This window comes from Oryzias latipes, chromosome 16, assembly GCF_053564925.1.
Source record: "Oryzias latipes strain Hd-rR chromosome 16, Olatipes_Hd-rR_3.1".
Lineage (NCBI taxonomy): Eukaryota > Metazoa > Chordata > Actinopteri > Beloniformes > Adrianichthyidae > Oryzias > Oryzias latipes.
This window is the reverse complement of record NC_136252.1, coordinates 11,913,154-11,937,901: the sequence shown is the minus strand read 5'-3', so window position 1 is coordinate 11,937,901 and position 24,748 is coordinate 11,913,154. Positions and strand designations below refer to the sequence as shown.

The 24,748-nt window shown below is 41.7% G+C and overlaps 2 protein-coding genes across 7 annotated transcripts in view; one reads left to right on the top strand and one right to left on the bottom strand.

The window, feature by feature from the left end:
* LOC101172189 (glutamate receptor, ionotropic, kainate 2) overlaps positions 1-24,748 on the bottom strand; it is a 253,946-nt gene that overhangs the window by 136,229 nt on the left and 92,969 nt on the right. For all 6 annotated transcript variants that reach the window (XR_002291930.3, XM_078933421.1, XM_020709977.3 and 3 more), the window contains 3 exons: positions 8,259-8,440; positions 4,924-4,977; positions 2,007-2,180 (listed from right to left, as the gene is read on the bottom strand). Coding sequence is in view for 5 of the 6 variants with exons in the window: in XM_078933421.1 (XP_078789547.1) it covers positions 2,007-2,180; positions 4,924-4,977; positions 8,259-8,440 (410 nt within the window). In the remaining variant the exon portion in view is untranslated. The remainder of the gene's footprint in view (positions 1-2,006; positions 2,181-4,923; positions 4,978-8,258; positions 8,441-24,748) is intronic.
* LOC144984397 (uncharacterized) lies at positions 16,759-18,014 on the top strand. The gene is made up of 3 exons (XM_078932689.1): positions 16,759-17,378; positions 17,470-17,567; positions 17,677-18,014. Exons 1-3 carry the CDS (start codon positions 17,043-17,045, stop codon positions 17,789-17,791), a joined length of 549 nt encoding a protein of 182 aa, XP_078788815.1. The 5' UTR covers positions 16,759-17,042; the 3' UTR covers positions 17,792-18,014.

Here is a 24,748-nt window from a genome sequence, read left to right as displayed (position 1 = left end):
CACGTCAAAAACGAGTTGGGCTCACCCAAAGGGTCAACATGTGACACGGAGGGGGGCTCCCTACCAATCCGTCGATTTATGACAAGTTGCTGGAGCATGACAGACAAAGAAAGGGGACTGAAGGGTCGCCATGGTTGCTCTGCTAACAAGATGTCCCTCTTTTCTCCAAAAGCCCATCTATGTCTTTGATCCACTGTTATTTAAAAGACCACTTGATGCATTAGACAGCAGCGGATAGTTAACAATGAGAGCATTAATGAGAGTGTGCAGTTTGTCAGGTCATTCTTGTTGCACATGTTAAGCCACGATTCAAGACAAACCAATTAACTGCAGACAGAATGCAAGACTGAGGATCTTTTTTGTCACACAGTTGGAAAATGATAACGGAGAGAAGCCTTGAGGCCATGGCCTCCCCTGCTCATGGCTTCATGTAATCTTGGATCTGTACAGGTATCCATACCTGTGATTGCTTGCAGTCTTTCCTGCCTGCTCTCCTTATCTGTTATGCTTAAACAACCTGATGCATCTGCTCCCCTGGTTTGCTGGTACATCAAGATGATCCCCTGAGGACAATGAACTTGGTGTATGTTTCTTGATCTTTTGTGTCTTTTAACCCTTGTGTTGGTTCAAAAAAACCTCATAAACTGATTCATTCTTCCTTGTATATCTTTGCATTGCTTTACAGTGCATTTCTGTGTATGTCCAGCTTTCCAGTCAAGCTACAGAGAAATATTTATACAGTCATGAATTCTGTCAGGATCTGCAAGTCTAAAAGTTACAGAACATCAGCATTTTGTTCCTTAAATCGTATATAAATCTCATATTCACCGTGTCAATATGCATTAGCTACTGACTGGAGGCCATTTGTTTAATGAATCAATCCCCACCTTCACACTCACTGATGAGCAGGAAAACAGCCCTTCCCACACACATAAATCTGTGCTCGTCACGGATCCAGATTTAACCACCTTGGCTCCTTCTAACAGAAGATAACAAAATAAAAAAAAATAATAACGGGAAATTGTGACGAGACTGAACTTATGCTCTGAATGCTCTGAACTTATGCTTCTCTGTTTGGACTGAGCACATGAAGTTGATTCAGGCCTCATGCTGTAGCGTGTGTTATACTTACGGGTGATAAAAGCGCCCTGAGGCTCCGTGCTTTGAAAATGCCCAGTTATCATACACACAATCCATTTCAGGCCTCAAGTGGAAAACTATTGATTGAGCCAAAAATCTAACAAGTGCTCAAACTGAGTAACAGTCTACATTATCAGTCCAGAAATATGTCTCAGCATGATCTCGCTATTTTAGAAAAGAAGAAAAAAGCCGGAATCGGCTCCTTCCCAGAGGCGTGCCACTGTTTTTAATCAGCAGCCAACATGTTGCCGGTGCTGCTGCCAGTGCTTTTCAACTGGAATCAGACCAAGCAGTCTAACATTTAACACCTCTACTGTGGCTGCGGAATGAAACACAAAGACTTTCATTTCACTACAGCCTTTCCTTCACCCACTCCTGTTCATCTATCAGTCATATTTCTCATTTTCCTAGTATTTTTCTGGTAGTTTGTCCCTGGTGGGTTGAGAGTTTTGGCTGGGCTCCCAGATAAGTGAGTGGTATGAAAGCATTGTGAAGGAGGAGTTAATAAAGGGAGCATGCTCTGATCACCACACAAGCCGTTCCTCCCATCAAACTCAGGGCTCATTTATACAGACTCCTTCTGCATGACTCAGAATCACAATAGGAGTAACTACTGCATATCTGAAAACGCTAAAACATACGGCTGTTTACTTTATTTATGTAAAAAGTACTTCAATACTGAAGAGCAAACAGGTGCATGACCTCAGAAAGCACTAAAAGCTCCTGAAACCTAGAGGTCTTTAGGGTATTAGCACTTCCAAAAAGGCACACATGTACTTCAAATTCAACAAAGCAACTCAAAGCTTGTTTATTTTGATTGATTCATTCATGTTCATCCGCTGAACCACAGCGCCCAAGAGACTTACGGTCATGAACCCGTCCAGTAGACCAGAGTCAGGTTTTGGAGGAGCCTGCAGTCTCTCCATGGACCATTTCTCAATGATGGAAGCCACTTGACTGTTTTCCGTGTTCAGGATCCTAAAGCCTGTCATGTTCACCCCACTGTATCGGTAAGGCTCCACATCCAATGCAAACAGATCCTGGAAACAGAGACAATGCACTCAGATGTCTAGAAAAAAAGATATAACCTATGCAAAATCACATACATATGTTCATTCCTATGGTAATGTCTAAGAAATCCAAGCTTAATGACCCTGTGTGGAAAAAAAAAGCTAGGGAGAGGCTGACATTAACAATCTGTTTGAGAAGAAAATAATAATCATAATGATACATTTACTTTATAAGCGCCTTTCCGGGCTCCCATGGACACTTTACAATTCAGAACAACACACAGTTGAAAACACAAGATAAAAATTATTAAAAATAATTGTGCAAACAGAGCTAAAAAGCATACAACATTTTCAGCAGATGAGTTTTAAGTTTGGACTTGGATAAAATAAGAGTCTGTGTTCCTGATGTTAGGTGGGAGTCAGTTCCAAAGTTTGGCGGCAGAGCATGGAGCTGAGGCGGGGCAAGGGAACAAATAGGTGAAGTGAGGAAGAGGATCTCAGAGGGAGGAAGGTGTAGCGATCTTCAGCAGCCTGGACAGGTAGGGAGAGGCAAGGTTGTGGATAGCCTTAAAAGTTAAGAGAAGAATTTTGTAATTCGTTCTCAGATGGACGGGAGCCGGTGAAGCTGCTGGAGAGTGAGTGAGGCACGAAGACGGTTGATGTTGCGTAGATGAAAGAACGATGACTGGGAAATATTACTGACATGAGAGTGAAATGATAGGCAGCTGTCAAGAATAACGCCAAGGATTTTTACTACGGGGGATGAGGACACCAGTGAATTGTCAATGGAGAGGGTAAGGTGACTGTATTTGGAGTCGATTTAGAGTCAACAAGGAGAACCTCAGTTTTGTTGCTATTAAGTTGTAGTGAGTTTGACGAGAATCAAGATTAAACTTCCGATAAGCAGGTTGTGAGGGCGGTGGTGGTGGGGTATAGAGTTTTAGTCGATAAATATAGCTGTGTATCGTCAGCGTAACAGGGGAATTATACATTGAATTTCCTGAAAATACTGCCAAGTGGGAGGAGGTAAATGATGAAAAGGAGCGGCCCAAGGACAGAGCCTTGGGGCACACCTTAGGTGACTGGGGAAGGCTGGGAACGGAAGGAATTGACTTAGACACACTGGGTGCGAGTAATAACAATAGCCGAGAGCCTCTGAGGACTCTCTGTAATAAACAAAATCTGTAATCTGCTCACTTTAATTTAGCCTTTCAACAAATCTCAGTCTGTAGAAAAAGACAGTTTCTGACAGGAAAAAAAAGAGGTCCTCTGCTTACTTAAGGACTGCAAGCCCCTTTAAAAATTATGCATTTAGGCGAAGTGGCTTTATTTAATATGAGACAATAAGCCCATGAATGCAAGTTAGTGATTTGTTCCAGAACCATAAATACTTGAGTTTAAGAGTTTACCTGACCACCCAGTCAGGGGGCTTGTGGACCTGTAGTCAGGAAGTCAATGGTTTTCTATTAAATTATATCCATTAGAATAGAATAGAATAGAATAGAATAGAAAATGTCTTTAGTAATCCCTGAGGAAATTTTAAATTAGATTTAGATGAAAAGGAATTACTTTCTACTTATTCTATTATAAAACATATTATTGGTTAAATTCTGTTTAATTGGTCTTATGTTTGCAACAGTAACAGCCTGACGTAACCCTTTAAGCAGAAAGTTATGCATCGCCTAAATGTATTTCATGTTTTGTTGCAAAAGTTTAAACTGTGTCTCTCTTTAAAAAGCAAATTCCTGTTTTCTGACAGGATATCACAACAACAAATAAATGACAATGTTCTTATTGTCAGTCAGACACATCAGTTAGTTCAATTAGACAAAAGTATTTCGAGCTCGGTTGCTATACAAAATCTTCTGCGCTCATTTTGAAGTTGTTGTACTGAAAACAAACCTTTAAAGTTGATGTATTGTATGTGAGAAAGAACACAAAAAAAGGTGCTGAGATTGGAAGGTTAATAAAGTACATCAATGTGTTTAAATACTAGGGCTAGGCATGTTAATGCATTACTAAATTAACACAGATACTGTAATTACAAGGAAAAACAGTAATTCTTCTTATTTAATTTTAGTTTCATGTCAAAGTCTTTCACTCACTGAGGCAGAGTGCTCGCCCCTTTGATGCACACCGCATCTCTACTCTGTGAACCCCTGAGGCGTTATCGTTCATGTTTAACATAACTGCTTGTTCGCAGCTTGTTTCACGATAAAAACTGTGTCCTACAGCAGTGTTCTTCAACCAGTGTGCCGCTATGGTCAGGTGTGCCGTGACATATGGTCAGGTGTGCCGTGAGAAATTACCCATTTTTGCTGATCTAAAAACATTTACCATCTTCAGGATATCAGCTCTATATCAGCTGGTGGAAGGTTGGCGCCAGAGGCAAGGTGTTTGAGCAGAGTTGCCACCAGTGTGTGAATGGTTGAATGGGTCTGTGACTGTAAAGCGCTTTGGGCCTTCGAAGAAGGTAAAAGGAAAAGTGCTAAGTATAGGCCATTTATCAATTCTTTTCTTCTGCTTCTTCAAAGTTGTGTTGTTTGTACAGAACAGAACACTACAATCTAATTATTTAAAGATCAGCCTCCCAGTGCTGGAAAAGCATCTGTCTTTTTTCTCTGTCCAGGCTATACAGTAATAAACACTGGAGTTACATCCAAAAAAACCTAAATGAACGAACGAACAAACAATTCAAATTGAAGTGAGACAGGTTTTTTGAGCAACACTTTATAGAAGCACGACTTGGAGCACTGGCACTTTCTCCACTTACCAGTGTGGTGAAGATAAAGTGGTAATATTCTGTCATCATCCCCATGGAGAGAGCCTGAGAGAAAAAGAAGATGCAGAGGAGGAGAGATTTGCGGATGAAAAATAAAAAAGCAAATATAAGATGTTGTCACATTCTGCACAAAGTGTCACACACAGGAATTTGCCTGGTTGCTTGCCTGAATCAGTGGCTGTACCAGCATGTAATGCGATGAGGCATTCATTCTGCAACACTGCTGTAGCCACCAGCTCAGAAATGAGAAACTAACAGCCACCAAAAAGACACAATCAAATACACTGCAACTCAGGATCACAATACATTTGGCATGTGTATGGAAAAACAGAGTGGTAGATTATACATCATTCTAAGGATTTAGAACATGCGGATCATGAGCAAATACATCCACTCGCCCCCACAACAGGCCACAATGGAGATGGAAATCAGTTTTCCTACCATTTACAGCTGATTACACCACATTATGCCTTCATCCAAAGCTCCAGTTTATCTCACACAGACACTTCAGCATTCTGATCCACTCATTTGGTTTAGGCTTAAAAAGGAAGCTAAAATAAAATGTTATTCTAAAGTGGTCTCCTCTGTCTAGAGACATCACAGAAATGCAGTAATCAAGTTGTCTGGATAAAAATCTGCTTTCCTCTTTCCAGATGACACACCAAGTACCTTCTGTCAGTCTCTCTGCTCATTTGAGCTGATCAGTCACCTGGAAGAACCGCCTGAGATCCCAAAGTCTTGGCCCTCAGCTTTTCTTCATCTGCCACACCACCAAAGTCATCCTCACTTTACCACCCTATGCCGACTGGCTACACTTCCCCTCAGCCATAACTTTGCAGCCGTTTAGAGTATCACATTCCATTTGCTTGTGTCATAGAGAACAGGGGGGTGGAAACCCCCTGTTCTGGTTTGGAAATCTGACCATGCTGACACGAAAAGGAGCGGATTTATGTGCAGAGGATCATTCCATGCATGGAGGGACTTGCACATATGTGTAAGGACAGTTGGATACACTCACCACTGGAATCATGCGCCAGTGGTAAAAGACAAATTTAATGTGGGTTATGTGTCCCCTGCCCAGTGGTCTGAGGAGATGGTTGAGACTCTTCCTCCAGTTGGCGCATCTCCAAACTCAACATTGAAATACTTTGAACTGCAAAACAACTGGTAACATCAGAATATGCATCGAATCCTAAGCTTTCCTTTGAGATTTCCTGAAATCTATCTATATTTTTTCTCCATCAACAGAGGCAAAGCGTCTGAAATCAGTTTGACAGGTTTCCATTACATCTTTCTTTAGGGTGAATCCTCACAAAATAATCTAGTCCTTCAAGGACCAAAGGAACTGATCTTTCTCAGATGAATTCTATCCTATTCTGATAGCAGCCTTAGGCTCAATTAACTAAACTCAACGTCCACTAACTCTTGCTCACCGCCATTGCTGTTGAAAATTAAAATGTTTTTGGACTTACTTTTTACCGTTGGGCTTGTATTTTTCCCCCCCAAAATCTAGCAACACTGGGTCAAATAGAAAATTATGATGCCACTCAGTAATATGCAGATGACACCACACTGATTTTATTTCCGAGTCTCATGAAACTGTGACACAAGACAACCAGCAAACCAGGAAGCCAATTACTGTTTATTGTCAACTCCAGTAATTTAATTCAATCACTTTTAGCAAATGCATTTGTGATGTAAGAAAATTAACTAAATATGACAACGAAAAATAATAAAAAGCAGAAAAAAAATACCCATTGTTGATGAGGGCCTGATTTAGACACCTGCTGATTGAAAATGCATCTTAGACCAGTGTTTTTCAACCTTTATTGAGCCACGGCACAATTTAACCTTGATAAAAATCCCGCGGCACACCAGCATAAAAAAAAAAGAAAAATTGAAACTCATAGTCTGTATTGATCTACAGCCCCTCTGCAATCTCACATGCATTTTTGTGATAATTGTGGCAGAAAAAGCTGGAAGTTGCAGCTGTTTTTTCTAAAAGATGTAAAAAAGGTTAAGTTAGAAGATTTACAAACTGTTTGATGTCTGTTCGTTGAGGTTTCAAGACTTTTAACAACGCATCTGATATGCAACAGATTGTAGATCGCTTTTCCTCTGCAGCTGAGATGTTTGGATTGGAGATTAATATCTCTGAGACCGAACTACTGTATCAGCCTCCCACATTATCCAACAAATACCCAGAGACGATTATGGTCCATGATGAACCACTGAAGTCAACAGAGAGTTTTTCTTACCTGGGCAGTACCTTAACTAACTCAAACTCAGCTGATCTGGAAGTGGAACGGAGAATACTTTCTGCCACTAAGGCCTATGGTGCACTACAAAAGAGACTGTGGAGTTGCCATGACATCAGTACTAGTACCAAAGTGAAGGTATATGCAGCCGCAGTCATCCCCTGCTTGCTATACTCCATCGAGTGTACCACACTCTACCGCAGACATATCAAGGCTCTAACATGACTTCAGCTTCGCCACCTTCGCTTTATTCTCAACATCAAGTGGCAACATCGTATCCCAGATGTTGAGGTTTTGAGACGTGCCAACACAGTTAGCGTTGATGCCCTAATAACATCTGCACAACTTCGATGGGCAGGGCACGTGTGTCGGATGCCCAACAATAGATTACCCAAGCAAGCAAGCCTCATTGTGCGCTGAGACGCTGTCACTTTAACCCAATGCATCATGGGAGATGTAGTGCAAACAGCCGCCGAACGCCAGACAGACTCGCGTCTCTGAGCTTCTTTGTTTTGTTCACTTGTTCCACGGTCTGATACCGGATCCCGCGGAAAGCTACACCGCTAAAGATGAGCTTTAGCTGTTATTTCTGTTGGAACTAAGCGACTTTATGAGCAGAATCGGAACAAGGAAGTGAGGACTTTAATCACTTGTGATTGGTGGAGACAGTTAAAGGGGCGGGACTTTTCCGAAAACAGCTGATGCTACGGCTAAATCGCGGTACAGTCATTCTCATCAAAATGTCTTTAATAGAATCAAATAAACACAAAGAAAAAAGTATTTTATGATCTTTCATATTCCTAACTACTTAATGTTTTATTAGGGCCTGTTTGGATGAACACAGAGCTGATATACTGGAGATGGTAAATGTTTTTAGATCAGTTAATGATTAACGAGGAGCAATTTCCCACGGCAGACCAGACCATCTCCCTTCCTCAACACTGGTTGAAAAACACTGTCTTAGACTATGAACTCATCGTCATCTTTAAGCTTCAGGGGAGCAAAGGAATAAACAGGAACTGCACACAGCTGTGTGTTCACAGATACACCAACACATCATCTGCACACCTGCTTAAGGATCCCAGCTGCCATTTCGTGACCACAGTCGAAGATGATATGAAACTCTTTTCCTCGTTTCATCTCCTTTAAAAGTGGTTTTGCGTCCTTGTAATCTGGAGGCAATTGTCGGATCTTCAGGCGGATATTGTACCGGGATGGCGCTTTTATAAGTTCCTGCAGCCGAATCAGTCCTTTGAAGAAAAAAACACAAAACGGGTTAAATAGTTAAAAAAGGTGTTCGATCTTTGACAGTTCTCAAGAACAAACATTTATCCAACAAGATTCATTTACAATGTGAAAGCAAATTTCACATTTAGCACTACCTCATCATGACAGTTGCAATCACATCCTTAATGTGTATGTCAAGTGTCACATGCAGAGGTTTTTCACTGTTTTTTCCTTTTGTTCCTTTCCTTTTCCTTTCCTCTTTCCTATGCATGTGCTGCAAATGCGTCCTGTGAGTGAAGACACCTGGTGACGAGCTGTGCAATCAGGCCCCAGAGCCAGCCACCAGGCCTGCATATAAGCTCCTGTGGATCACTTGAGAGCAGAGCTCTTTCTGGATCACAACACAGATTATTTAATAACACAGATGAATGTGAACAGCGCTTTATGTTGGAGAGGTTTGTGGACAGGTAACCTGGGTACCCTGTACGCCTCATGTAGCTTGCTTTTTGTTATATACACTAGGTAAGTTGGTTGTTGCCACCCCTTGTATGTTTTATAAACTCTTTGTAGATAAGTCAGTGATACTTTTGTTTTCTGGTTCTGTTCTAGACTAGTGATAGTTAGGCTGTGTTTTGTTTTCTTTATTTCTTTCCTTTAGCTCAACCTTGGTCTCTACCTCCCCTCCTCCTCTTAAATAAAAACTCTTAAATGTCATTCACTGTGTGTGTTTGTTATGTACACTCCAGCACTAGACCAGGGGGGTATTCCAGGAAGCATGTTTAAACTGCCCTGACTTTAAGCCTGAACTCTGGCTGAAATCCGCCTGAACTTGTTTACTCGGGGTATGTCGGTTCCAAAAGACCGGATATGAGTTGGCGTAATTACGCTCGACTTGGTAACCCTTGGTTAATGCACGTGCACAGCAAGTACATAAAGACATTCTCAATAGATCGACAATTTCCGTGGAACCATGGAAAACCATGGAACCATGGAAACGTGGAGAAAAAAAGAGAGCGCTACACTTCAGTGAGACAGAGTCGGAGATTTAAATGACGGCGTATGAAGATTATGCGTCCATCAAAAAAGTAACACGGCTGCATCAGCAAAAGAGTTTCTGCTTGTAGTAGAAGAACAGACAAAGTAAACGCACAGGTTTCTGAACTTATTTCCATTTTCCTTGTGATGCATATATATATAACTTATCCAATTTTGCCAACTTACCGTAAATTAATTACTTCTATTGCTAACAAGTAATTGAGTTAAATTTATTCAACCTAATTTCTTACGTCAATAAAACTCAATTGTTTATACAACTCAAATTTACATATTTATTTAACTAAATGTCAATTTACTCAAATTAAATTAATATTTTTTTCCAACTTGATGTATTATTATTTTTGAACTCTCATATGTCTAAGTTTGAGCCGGCAGATATACTCATTTTTATAACAATAAAAAGAACAAAACAATATCCACTTTGCGTAGTCATTCATTGGGAATTTTCCAACATTGTCATTACAGATTGAAATGGTAGGGGTGCTATATAAACTCATTATCTTCTCCCTCCCTCTCACTCATGGTGCAGAGATTTAAGCAATGTAGGACAAAATAACTCGGCAAAACAAGGTAAAACACAGAAAAACAGCTAAACAACTAAACACATTTGGTCAATCACCCACATTTAAACCCAAATCTGTCCAGACAGGCAAAGGGAATGGTATCCCACAATCCCTTGCTGTGCCGATCTAACAGCGGCTCCAAAGTTACACCTACTTAATTGAATTGATTTGAATGAAAGTAAAATAACTGTCTGAAAACTACGTGTTATTTTTAAACTGACTTAACAGAAAAAATGAATTATCTTAACTGACGTAAATAATTAAGTTAGATCAACAATGTAAAAAAGTTTATTTTTCCAACATCCATGTGTGGTCTTATCATCCTCTCACGTTAGAAAGAGTCTTATCTGAGCTTCTTTATCCACTAAATTTTCTTCAAATGGACACGTCAGGCTGCTTCACCTCTCTGAAAACAAAGTAACCTTCAACTAAACCTGCTCAATAACAGGTTATGTTCAGAGCATGAGTTGCTATGGCAACTTGACATACCCTGAAAGATACCTCCATTTCTGGAACCGAAAGCTGAGGTTAAATACTTCCTTAACCTTTAAACTTACCGTGGGAGGTAGAATAACCTGCTTTCTGGAATACCCTGCTGTACGTTTGTGGACGTAACACAAAGAGGAAAATTGTAAAATAATCTTAATTATTAAATAAAATATATATTTTTGTTTCAGTTTAGTTATAGTCAATTATTTTTTTCTTCTGCATCACCCAGTCCCTTTTTAATAGTAACACTTATTTTTGTTTTATTAATTAGAAGCTTGTTTTGATTCCGATACTTTTCTTCTTCATTCTCTGTATTGAAAAGTTCAAAATCGACAGCCTACGGCGTGTCTTTACCTTTATTTAACCAGGTAAAACCTATTGAGGTCGAGATCTCTTTAAGGGCGACTTGGCCAAGAGAATAGCAGTTCACGTCAAGTAACAATATAAAAACAAATATAAAACAAAACAATGACTTTAGAATTTTACAATATTAAAGTTAAAAGTGAGGTGCAGCAAAGTGACTTAGTGATTTTAGATGGGAATATATGTTCAAAATACAGTCGTTCGGTGGGTGCAAATGTTGTGAGTAGCATGACCTTAATAAAGTACAATACATGTAAGGTTCCGGCCTGTCACTGGACTGCCGCTGCACGACCTTTAAATATGCCCGGGCGGCCACTGACCGATGTCAAAAAATCATCCGGTCATTGTAAAACTTTTTTCTTAAAACCTTAGTGGCCGCCGCGCAAAAAAAAATGCAACTGCCAACTTCTGATTACAAATGCCATTGTGCAGCCACCTGCTGAATTTGCTTAAGAACTTCAATTTAGGTCGCTACACTGAGGCATTTTGGGATATTTTCCAATGGTCTGAATCTCTGGACTTCTGGAGAAATGTGCTCTATAGAACTTGGCAAAATTATCATAATTGTTTTTTCAAAAACACAAAAACAAAAATATTTGAATAGACTAAAAACATAACTATGTAAGATCTGCATGTTCAAAATATTTTCCTCTAATAATATTTGGCCCTACTGACAAGTATGAGGACTTCCTGGGTTTATGCCACACAAACAGGCCAGACGCTTTCGCATGAACAGCCAGTGTTGCTGCTTTTTTCTGCATAAGTGGAGGTGGTGCTGAGGGCTGCTGTGTCTGCCCACCGCCTGCATGGCCAGCTGTTTGCCTTGAGGCGTTGTTAGTTTACTCCCTACCAACATATGAGAGCGCTTCACTGTGCAGAGCCAGCTTGCTGAAAGTACAACAGCTCTGTGATGGTTTTCATTAAAAACAAACTATCTGTCGGGACGGTGATGAGCCTCCCCCCATGTGCTGACCTGAGAGCCACCAGAGGTATTTAACCATCACATTGCAGAGTCGCTCCTCTGCTATGAATTAAAGTGTCTCAAGTTACCCTATAAACGAAAGTAGCAGACTGCCGTTGGGTCCTGGAGTTACTAGAAACTGTGGAGAAGCCAAAAGAGTTAATGAAGCAGAAGAACCGAGATCTGTATTACTGAATCTGCTGTGAGGAAGAACAATCTGTCTTATTATACATATGTCAACTATTATCATCCTTTTTTTATCAAGTTCTTGTTTTCTTTGAATCTATTTTTTAAGATCCACACCAGACCTTTGTGTAACCACAAGTGAGCATTGCCTGACCATGAACACAGTTTTATGAGAACTGGAAAAAAAAGTCAAGCCCACGCCAGTTCAACTCCTGCTGGGGCTCGGGCTTAAAAGCTTCAAGCATTTCATCCACACTCTTGAAAAAGTGACTGAATACCGGATTAAGAGAAATATGAAAGAATGAGTGTGTGTGTGTTTGTGTGTGTGTTGAGGGGGTATACATATGGAGCATGAACAGTTAATCAAGGTTTAGAAGTATTTTTAGAGCCCATAGTTAAGGGTTTTAAAATATGAAAGAGAAAACATGGGAGAAGGATCCCAGCAAAAATTCAACAAGAAAAGGAAAAGACGAGAAAGCATAATCCAAGAACAAGGCACTCCATGGCAAGTGCCAAATGAGAGGAGTAGCCCAGAAAAGAGTCTGTCTTTATAGGTCAAAGACAGGAATTGCAGAAGGAAAGGTCATTAGCACAAGTGAAACAGATTTTAGCAGATAAAGCAGATCAGTGCACATGCAGAGATTAGCACAGATGGATGTGAGGCACCAGCTAAAGATGTCTGCACAGATTTCTTCATCCAAAAGGCCAGAAGAGTGCAGAAATATCTGTTCAGAATATGAGGTGGAAGTTTGAAAGATTTAAAAAACAACAACAATGAAGGATGAAACATAGAAGACCCATGTAGATTTCCTGATCCAGACCATAAAACTGGCAAACCCCACCACCAAAGCGGCGCTTTGCAAATTTACAAATAATGTCAATGTACAGAGCTGGCAGCCAAATCCACAAAAGAGACCATTAAGTCTTTAAACAAAGGTATTTGAAACTCAGATTATTTCTCTCTGGAGAGATCCCCCTGAATTAGGTTTGGATGTGCTGGTAAATTCCCCCCCTAACCATGAGCCCATACACACCACATTTAGTCCTGTTTTCCAACATTTCTAACAACTGTGCATTTGGGGCAATATGACCCACAACATGCTCTGAGTAAGACAGGAAAAAAAACTGGAAGTTTGGAATAAGTGCCTGCAGCTTCCTGCTACACCACCTTTACTGAACATTTTTCTGTCTGTAGTCCAGCTGTTAGCAGAAAGGAATAAATAAGAAACAACTTACAAACCAATGAAACACATTCATAATCTGAGAAAGAAAAAGAAAAAAATGAAACTCCGTAAAGACTCTCTCCAATGTAAAAGGTGTTTTGAACATGTTGTTCTCATGATGGAGGACATTTATAAACAAATTTAAGAATAAAAGTGCCATTCTGAGAATTTTCTTGACCGTAATGGCACAGGTGCGTATAAAAACCAGCATTTTGAAAAAGCTCCGGTTTGCAAAGCAGCAACTGAAATGGGCGGGGCCAAGGTCTCCCTGCTCTGCTCCATTCTGATGCATCCACTTACAGACAAATAGATCCATGATCTTTGTTTTCCTCGTCTGAGTTGGAATCTGGATCAGAAGTGTACGGCCGCATTTCTCTGATATTACTTTCCACGCTTTCTCCAGTTCTTTACCGAGTTGCTGGTGTCTGTCTGTCTATATATATATATATATATATATACTATATAATATATAATATTAGTTTCTCTGTCATTTTGTCTTCATCAGCTTGTTGAATCAGATCTGTGTGTTTCGTTTTTTTTTTTGTTTTTTTTTTCAACTTGTCCTGTCCAACAGCTAGGCAAACAGATGAGAGCTGAGGGCCTCTTGTGTTGGACATATTTTATTTTAACAAGAGGGGTTATTCATCTTCAGACAAACCAAAGGTATGTCTGAATAAACCCCTTTTGTAATTGAGGCCAAACTTTATTAATTTCAATCATGTTTGAAAATCTTTGGTGTTGGACTGGACGGAAAAGGAAAGAGGGGAAGAAGAGAGAGGGACGTTAGAGAGAGGGGGGGTAGGAGGGTGATAATAGGAGGGGAAGGGGGGTAAGACCATGAAGCAGCATAGAGCAGACAGGTTTACTGGTTGTTTATCGTTACGGTACGGTTCAAATGTAGTACAGAAAGGGCGGGGCCTGTTCACACACACTCAAATATTATCAACACACCTGCTAGCCGCAAAAATGTCCACATGTCAACATGCACACAAAACAGATAGTGTTCACGAACGCATACCTATGCCTTTAAACCAACTAGTGTGAAATCTTTCATTCATTCAATCATGCAAACTATTAGTGCAAAGGTGAGCTAACACCAAGTGTGTTTCTAGTTGTCGTGTCAGCACACCGCACACAACAAAAAAACGTAAATTCAGAGTAAATTCTGTTCTACGTTCATTTTGACCTCGGGCCAGTCATGGTCAGGAGTCTGACGCTGAACTCTCATGCCTTTCTGAAGATGAGGAGCAAGGTAAACTCCACATCAGGCCCTTGGTTTGATTTTTGTCTTGGCGTAATCTTCGACACAACTATAGGCTATTAGCAAGATCAACCAGGTATCTCCAGGACCTAAAGCGTGCAGCACTCAGGCTTTCTAATGGGTGGGGGGACCAGAGGGCGAGCGCCAGCAGCCAGCCCGGGCTTCAATAAATTCTCCTGCAGGCCGGAGTGGCCCTCTGCTGGGGACAGAGGCTCTCCGATGGAAGGTAGCAAGTCCTCTCGGTGTATTTAAACACATGTGCAGTTACGTATGTATCAGAGGATGTTCGATTGGACGTTCTTCATGTCATACAAGGGACACATTTCACAGCGATGATGATTATTCACTGACATCCCTTTTTTAATAGTATTTTTATTTATTTATTAATTTATATTTTTGATGGCCCCCAATCTACCCGCATATTGATCGCGGTTATGAGCACCCCTGTTCTTGGCAGTGCAAATCTGACTTCATTTATTGTGTGTTCAGTGCATGTGTCTACGTGTACGTGTGTGTGTTATCCTTGGCTTTAGGCTACGGCTCATGCAGAGGGTTAGGGTTTTGTCAGCTGTTTGTGAAGAGAAGCTTCCACTGCTGAAGCTGTCGCCTCCATTTTTTTAAACCCTAATAAAAGCAGCTGATGGCTGCACTTTCCCATCATAAACAAATCTAATCACCTCTCTGCTCTATTCTAGCTGTAAGTGGGCAAAATCATTCTTCATACCACCTTAAATGTGCCATTGTTGCCTGCAGAGACTTTTCTACTAACAGCAGGACATCAGTGTTGATCAGTATTGACAGAGTTTAATTTGAAGCGACAACACCAGGATCCGTATAGAACTTCACATGAATATTTCATACCCTGTAAGCGTTTATTATGGAGTCATCTGGGAGTATCCAGAGCGTAAAACAGATCGGCTTGCCTGTGATAAATCTCCCTTGGCAGGAACAGCCCTGCAAGCATTCCCTTCCTAGCCTCTCTTCTAATGCGTTGCCACCGACAAGGAAAAAGTGTTCCTTTAACTGGACCGCTCAATCATGATTGGTCATGTCGACGTTAAAGTAATTCTCTCATATGGTTGATCTGCGATGCTGCGAGACGGGAGTAATGGCTGATGAGTCACTGAGCTCCAGACTCTCAGGGTCAATGTTAATGTGAAACTCACCACATTGGCCGTCTTATTTATGTTCAGATAAATGCATGAGGTCTAAAGGAGGAAGACTAAACTGGGTATGCTTCACAGATTCAAACATTTGTTGTGAAACACAGAGATGAAACCGGCACACAATCGTCCTTTTACCAACAACACTCTGCAATATATATGAACCCGTAAAAGGAGGCGAATCTGTGCTCAGATATGAAAATATTTTAACAATGTGCAGCAGTTTTACAGTAATGCAGCTCACCTATGGGGTTGTGGGGTGGAAAGTGTTTGCCCCACAGCTTTGAGGTTTGGATTTTAAGAAACTAAAAGCATTTTCATACGTTTTGCCAAAAAAAGATCTAGAGTTATGGCAGAGTGTGACGGGGTCCCGCCGAGAAAAGATGCAGAGGAGCCAAGGTGAGGAGGATTGGTCTTTATTGCCGACACAGTTGCTGCACGCAGGGCCATGCAGCACACAGCACACTCTGTCATTACTCCTCCTCCACTTCCTGTGACACTTCCTTATGAACCTTAAGCCCCTCCCACGGGCGGTGTTCTCCATTAGGCCACAGGAAGGTCACAGGAAACATGTTAAAACATTAAATAAATACAAATACACAAACAAACAATAAAACACAGTGTGGTCCCCCTCGTCATCTGACGGTGCCACACCGTCACACCATCCCCCTCCTCTGAGGGAGTGACGATGTGCGGCAATCCACTCAGAAGTCCGCCGCTGCGCATTCTCCACGCCGATCCGCCAGAAACACGTCCTCGCGTCGCGTCGGTGGGATGCATAGGCTGCAGCGGCTCCACGACGGCGACCCCTCCGATCCGCTCCTCGGTGCCCGCTCTGGTCGTTCCCAGCCCCGGCAAAGGCCCTTCCATCGGCCACACGCCCCCGCTGGTCTCCTTCCAGATGGCACCCCAAAATTAAATCAACAGGTAGGTTCTCTACCACCCCGACAGTCAAAAGATAGGATTGTTCATTTATGGTCACTGTTACATCCGCTTTTGGGTACAAATGTTGGTCGCCATGAACACACACAACACTTGTTTGCCTGCTATAATCAAGTCCACCAAAAGGGATTAAACTCTGTTTGACCAGAGAAACAAAACTGCCCGTGTCCAACATAGCAGTAACCTGCTGTCCGTTCACAGTCACCTGTTTAAGTGGCTGGAAAGTGTCTTTGTCCATGTGCACAGGCCCTGCTCCTGTGACAGTCTCTGGCCTGGGTGCGTAGCAAGCACCTGTGAATTTAGTCTTGCGGATTGGACATACGGAGGCTTTGTGACCAATCTGCTGGCAATAGAAACACACAAGGTCCTTACCCGCCGCTCGCTGGTTAGGTGCTGGGTTGGTACCTTGCGTTGCCTGATGGAAGTCTCTCCGTGCAGGTCTCAGTGGAGCGGTTTGAATGGGAAGACGCTGATCCCCACCCGACGGCCGTGCAGACGCTCCTCGTCGAGCGTTGAGATACTGCAGCGCAAGCCGGGCAGCGGTGAGGCCATCCTCCGGGTCGTGCTCCTTCACCCACGTCCTCACGTCAGCTGGAAGCACACGCAGCAGCTGCTCCAGGATGACGATCTCCCCGATCTGCTCCTTGCTGTGTTGCTCTGGGCGGATCCAGCGACGGTAGAGGCCCTTCAGGCGGTGGTATGTCTCAGTCGGATTCTCCCCAGATGGCACCACAGTAGACCGGAACTGCTGACGGTAAGTCTCTGGCGAGATGTCAAATTTTACCAGGAGTGCGTCTTTCAGGTCCTTGTAGATGTGGGCTTGCTGCTCGTCCATTGCTGTGTAGGCCTCCAACGCCTTTCCGGACAGCAGTGGCACCAGGCGACATGCCCACTCAGTCTCTGGCCATCTCCACGTCCTGGCAATCCGTTCAAAACGTAGCAGGTAATTTTCAATGTCCTCACCTGTCTGATATGGAGGGACCTTTGGCTCCATGTAAGGTCTCCAATCAGGTGGCTGTAAACTGACTCTGCTCTGTGGTTGATCTGACCAGCTGGAGTCCTCCTGTGCCACTGGATGCCGTCGACGGGACGTTGCAGCTGGTGTTGGCAGATCCAACCTTGGGCTACTCACTGCGGCTGAGCTTGGTCCAGCGGCTTTGGGACTGATGTTACGCCGCCGACCAGAATGGTGCTCTGCCCTGGAAAAAGAGGCTTCCAAACCTTGGAGGGCAGCGATGAATCTGTCCTCCCGCTGCTGCTGTCCACGGAGGAAGTCTCTCATCATAGCCGCCAAGTCACCTTCTGGGCCTTTGGTCAGGCCTGGAGAACCACCAGAGGCACCAGGATCTACCACCTCCTCCTCAGAGGATGAATTGGACAACAGAGGGACTGCATCCGATGTTGGTTCCATCTCCTCCTTCTGGGAACGCAGACCTCTGTGTCTCACCTTTTTGCGGCCAGCCATCTGCTTATCCCACTTCTGACACCAACTGTCGTGGGTCCCACCAGGGAATGATTGGGCAGAGGCGCCAAGGTGAAAGTATTCTTGACTTTAATGCAAGAACAGAGCACACCAATTGCTCCACAAAGGTTAACCAACATAGACTTCTCCAATCCAACACTCCAAATTCTCCTCTCAGACTCTCCAACTTCTCCACTCAGACTCCCACACTGACAGCTGTATCTGGTTCTCTTTTAAGTGGTAAGCCCCTCCGCGATCCCACTTCTGACACCATATGTGACGGGGTCCCGCCGAGAAAAGATGCAGAGGAGCCAAGGTGAGGAGGATTGGTCTTTATTGCCGACACAGTTGCTGCACGCAGGGCCATGCAGCACACAGCACACTCTGCCTTCTACACCTGTCGACAGGTATTTTGGCCCACTCCTCATGAGCAAACTGCTCCAGTTGTCTCCGGTTTGACGGGTGTTTTCTCCCAATGGCATGTTTCAGCTCCTTCCACAGATGCTCAATGGGATTCAGGCCGAACAAAAGTGGTCTTAAAAATTGCCTGACATCATATACTCTAGATCGGAAACATTCTGCCTATTGACTTCTATTATAATCCAATACTGACCTGAAATGTTCATAAAAACTAACTGTATTTGCAAAGAAAAACCAAAAGGTATTTTAAAAAGCTGAATACAACTGAAATAGCCCAATTCTGTTGAACATTTTAACATTTGAATGATTTCTCAAACTGAAAGTATCTTTTAAAAAAGCTTAAAAAGAGCACAAAGCTTTTTTTTAGAATTTGAACCTTTTTTCCTTTATTATAGTGCTGAAAAATCGCATGATTTGTTTCATATAAAAAAAACGTGTGTGAATCAGGAGCTGATGGCGTCGTTTTTAATTCAGAGAAATACCAACGGTTTTAAAATTGATCATGCGGGAAAAATTCATTTCTGCGGTTTGTGCCTGGGCAGAATTTTAATCAAGTCTTTCATTTATCAGAATAGAGCTGTGAAGGAAAAAGCCTGGAGCAAGATTCACCAGATTTACACACATTTCAAACCAAGACCTTTCCAACTGTGAGTACATGTGCTAGTATCGAGTAGCTACAGTCCAAGGTGAACACCATATGCCAAAAGCGCAGTAAAAAAATGCCTGTTTAGGGATATGCAAAACCACTTATCTACGCATCACAATGAATTCATGTTCCTAGTAACGGTCAAAGAGTTACATGGTACGTCAAAGGGATTGTGCTGTTTAAGTGTCGCCTGCAGCATCTCCAGTGTTAAAGGGTTAAAAGAGGATTTTTGATTCTGTGACCCCTGAGCATAAAACTGGTCTATCTGACGCTCTCAAAAGGTCTGCATGTGGACGACAATGCCGTCAAATTCACCATTTAGTCATCAAGCAATGAGTGGAATGACTGAGCTTGTTGTTCCTTTTTATTAGGGGGTCAACAAAGATAGAAAGGATGAATTAGCTTGACCTACTCTCCTCCCTCCACAAAAATGATGTATGAAATAATGATGTGAGAGTCACGAACAAATCGTTCATAACATGTAAGTCACTTTACCAACACAAACAAAAATAATCCAGAAACTACGTACTTGCAAGACCAAACTGGTTTGTGGAGTAAACAGTAAAATACCAACAAGGAATAGAACTGCGATAATAAACATGAAGAAAGCAACGAGTGCAAAACGAACAATGAAATATGACACATGCAGCTCATAGGACTAGCTTTCATATATTCTTTAATACAAGTCAAAAAACCCTACAGAGATGTTGTTAGAGGACACCTGTGAAGAGAACACCGCCATCACAGCTTAAAGCCATTTATAGCCTGTCACAGTCATTTGTCACTTTTTATGTTCAAGGTTCAACCGTCTAAAGTCACTTTGAATCAAAGTTATTGTGCTGTGCGGTTTTTAGTTAGCATTACAAAAATGTGCACATGTGAAGCTTTAGCACGGTGAAGTGCTGCAGCTGAAACATGGCTGTAAGACAGTGTTTTATTGAGTGGCAACTTGTTTCCCTCATGAAGCAATCAACATTTGCTGCAGCAGCTGTGTTAAAGATAGATATATAGATGTGGAGTCTTGGCTAGAGGTACTGTGACACCTGCTGACATCTCCGTTTGGTTATTGTACAAAGCGTTTTAGGGATCCTGTCATGGTTAGTAATTCTGTTTTTGCTTCCTCCCTTGCTTGCTTATCAATTACCACAAACTGAGAATGTTTTTAGTCACTTTACAAGCTGTCCTTGAGAGAAGCCATGGTTGACAGCAGCAGATGATGGTCGAGAGCAGATCATGCAAGAACACGCCTTACATACATACCAGTTCAAATTTACGGACTAAGTAAATCAAGAAAAAGATACAGTGCACTTGACAGACTCATAAATGAAATAAATACATAAACTGCCCCCATCATCTAGCTGTTCGTGGGAATGCTGAAATTGGGAGGGTAATGCTGCAGCCATCTTTTCAAAATCTAACCAATGCTAATCCAACAGTGACCCAGTCATGTCCACTTTAGATTTTCAATAGCAGAAGTGGAGGGTAATTAAAAAGGTGTCCTAAGGATTGTCAACTATAGCTCCAGGTCTTTTTCCCCATGTGTACAATAGGCCCTCTTAGAGTCAGTAAAAACAGTACAGGTACACAAACAGTAAACGTTTACAGTGAAATCAGAAAATGTACAGTGGGGCAAAACAGGATTTTTAGTCACCAATTCCCAGCAATTGTCCCAATTCAAAAATGTGTCTGTCATGCTCATCAACTTAAACTGCATGAGACAAAATATAAAAGAATCCAGGAAATCATTTATTTGTACAATGGTACACAAAAAAGTGGCACACAAGCAAGATTTTCTGTCCCTCACAGACACAAAAATCACTCCACGCTCCATTTGCTACCGGTATTAATTGCACCTGTTTAAACACATACCTGTCCACACCCTTAAACAATCAGACTGCAACCAAAGCCAAAGAGCTGATAAAGGACACAAAGGACAAGATTCCAATAAGACTGAAATGAACCAATCTACAATAAGCAGAAGCTTGAAGAAACGAGATCAACTACAATATGAAAATACAGTATCACTGACAATCTCAAACACTTGGGGTTCCATGCAAGATCTCACCTAGTAGTGATCTTGAGAGTGGTGATGAAATAGCTTAGAACTGCATGGAGGAACTGGCCAATGACCTGAAAAGAGCTGGGACCACAGTACCAAAGGTTGCTGCAGTGACACACTACGTTTTCATGGATTCAAGTCCTGAAGTGTTCCAAAGTTCTCCTCCCTGCTTAAGGCAGCACATGCCCAGCCCCGTCTGAAGTTTCTCTGAGATCATCTGGGTGATCCAGAGGAGGGTTGGGAAAATCGTTCCATTTTAGATGAGACTAAAATGGAATTGCATCTCAAGAACACAATAGCCACGGTCAAGCATGGGGGGTGGAAATAATATGCCTGGGGGACTGCTTTACTACCCAGGGAAAAAGATGACTGATCTATATTAAGGAAAGAATGAATGGGACCATGTGTAGTCAGATTTGGGGCAAAAATCTCAGTGAGAACATTCCAGTATGATAATGTTCCCAAACACTTTAGCTGGGAAACAATGTGTGGCTCATTAAAAAGCATCTCAAGGTTCTGGAGTGGTCTAGCCAGTCTCTGGATCTCAATGCATCAGAAAATCTGTGGACAGAGTTGAAAGTCTGGCCTCGCAAAAGCTACAAAATAGATTATCTGCATGAAAGAGTGGACCAAAATAGCAGCTACAGTGTATACAAACCTGGCAAAGACCAACTTGAAACATTTGAGCTCTATAATTGCTAATTAAGGTAACATTACAAAGTATTGAGGTGAATGTTTGCTACTGTTATTCATTTGTGCTTATTTCCAGCATCATTATCTTTTCCAATCAAACATCCTAGATTATTTTCTCTCACAGTTTAAGGTACAGTATAAGAATTACTTTTAAAACAGAAGTTGTCACCATCCAGCATGAAAAAACTGTGGTGGTCCTGTGGTCACTTCACAACATCTTAGTCTGCCCTAACTTTCTCTATGACCTTTAAGAGATTTGTCTGTGTTTGTAATAAAGTTAAAATGAATGTGGGTTTTGAGATTCAAAGATCTCATCAAAAGAGTTCAAATCAACTACTCAGCTGCAAAACTGAATGAACAATAACAGCTAAAAGAATGAATCAAGTCTGATTGAAAACACTTTGACGTCTCCTTTTCTAATCACAACAGACCAGACCTTACAGCAAAATCAGAGGCACTGACAGCCAGGAAGTTTTATCTGCACAAGCATTCACTCCATGAGACCCTTATTCTTCACATGACTTCTGTCTGTTATTTCTAACACTGTATATTTTGGAAAATAAAGCTGTTTTGGTCACAAGTAGGGATAGTTATTGTTAAAATTTTATCGATACTGCTCCTCCTATCGATAATGCTTTTCGATCCAGTATTTATTGGTATCATCGATATTTTTCCTGTGTGAAATGCAGGAGGGATAAGACAAACAAACTATGTACATAAAAACCTTATATTTTAGAACAACTTAAAAAACAATATAATAATTTAACGTTAAATTATTTCTGACTGTCCTTTGCTAAATAGAACGATCAATTAATACTAATGTGTAGGGGTGGAACGGATCAAAGGTGAAAGGTGAAAGGATCAAAGGTTAGAGAAATAAAAACCACAGCAGAACGCTGTCTACATCTGCCTATGTGCATGTCAGTGTGTGTGTGTACGTATGACTAGCCACAATTTGGCCTTCTCGTGTATCGTGCATAATCCCCCTCTTCGAGCGCACTTCGCTAGCACATCATTTACATCCATTGTCCGTTCACACCAAACTCAATTCTAATTCTAATTCATGTACACAGTCTTTGTTTTAAGAAGCTTCAAAGTGTCAAAAGTTTTTCTCAACCTGCTAGTCTAATATTTGCATAGTCTAAGATAGTAAAAAGGAAATTTGATCATTTTCCTTCTTTATTTATTACTCCCCCATCTCATTTAACAGCAATTTAATAATATATTTATTTATTTTGAAATAATTGTATGCTGCAGTTGTTTTTAGTATTTCTCTACATCAGTCTTTCTTTATGTAACACTTGTTTTTTTTTTGCTCTTCTGAGGGGATTACGAGGCGTTCCCAGGTCAGTCGAGAGAAGTGGCCTCTTAGTGTGTCCCGGGTATGATGAAAAGTAATATAAATAGCCAACAACTGTCACCCAACATTTTATGAGAATAATTTGGGATAACAAAAGGGGGTCTAAATATTTAGCAAACTATAACTCTTGTAAAAATAGACCACAGTACTAAAAAGTAAAATAATACTAAAAAGAAAATCTGCTATAAGTTGATCCCTTAAAGCAGGGGTCGGGAACCTTTTTGGCCGAGAGAGCCATAAACGCCACATATTTTTAAATGTAATTTAGAAAGAGCCATACAATAATGTTGTGTCTCTTTCCCACACTGAGACTTAACCTCTTTTAAGGTTCTTTATTCTGGTCACTGCAGACCGCAACAAACGCCGTACAATTAATTCAGCAACTCCTGAATCTCTCCCGCAGAGACGAGAGCGCTTCTACCAACTTTATATTCACCTGCTCCAGCCCTCCCATTTCCCTTATTCGGCCCATTGCTGAACCCCATTGGTCCAAATTACCTAACAACAGGCTGAGCGACAGAACTGAGAGCCAATGCTTGATGCGTTAATGAACTCCAGAACTTATAACGCGGCCCAACAGCCAAGTCCAACTCAGTCCGCGACAATATGTTTAAAACTAAATATACAAGTGAATGTGTGCATTTGATGTAATTTCAACATTTTTAAAGTACAATAAGTCTGTGGATTCTTTTTAATAACATTGTTATGCTGTTGCTAATAAATGGTGAGTATTTCTCGTGGTGGTTTTGCTGATGGTCTAGTAGTCTGGTTGATAGGTGGTGAGTTTCTGCTTCACGCAGGCGTTGAGACTTTAAACGTGATCTTAGGTTAGTATGAATGTTCTTTAGATGTGAGACAGACTGATCACATGCAGACGGGGAGCCAAACACACACTCACACGCTGCAGTGAGTGACGGGCAGCGGGTTTCACCTGCTGCCGGTCCCCACAACCCCTCACCCCCACCCTCTGCTTTTTTCTTCACACATCCCGTCCCCGCAACTGCGCGCTCTTTTTCAGAGACGGCAGCGCGCAGTTTTGGGCACGGCAATTCACAGGTTTCCGGCTGGTACACACTCTGTGAAATAATAGCTAATAGTAAAGTGATAATGCTGGCGCAGACTTTTTTCTCTAAGCACCGCTACGACTGCGCCCCTCTGGCATCGCATCGCGCCCGAGAAGGACTGGTCTAATGAATAAAAAAGTATAATTGAAGATTTGTCTGCGAGCCACATGTGACCATCAAAAGAGCCATATATGGCTCGCGAGCCATAGGTTCCCGACCCCTGCCTTAAAGGTAAACTCTTTCAATGTTTGAGTTCAGTTACGACAGTCTGTTTCTAATAAGGATATGAAATTTTGACTGTTAAAAGCAATTCAATTATTTAGCAACAAAAATGGACCCTGAGGAACAAAGGATAAAAGCATTCAGACGATTTTTTTCTAACATTTAGCTATCTGATTGGCAGCATGCTAGTTGGCCGTA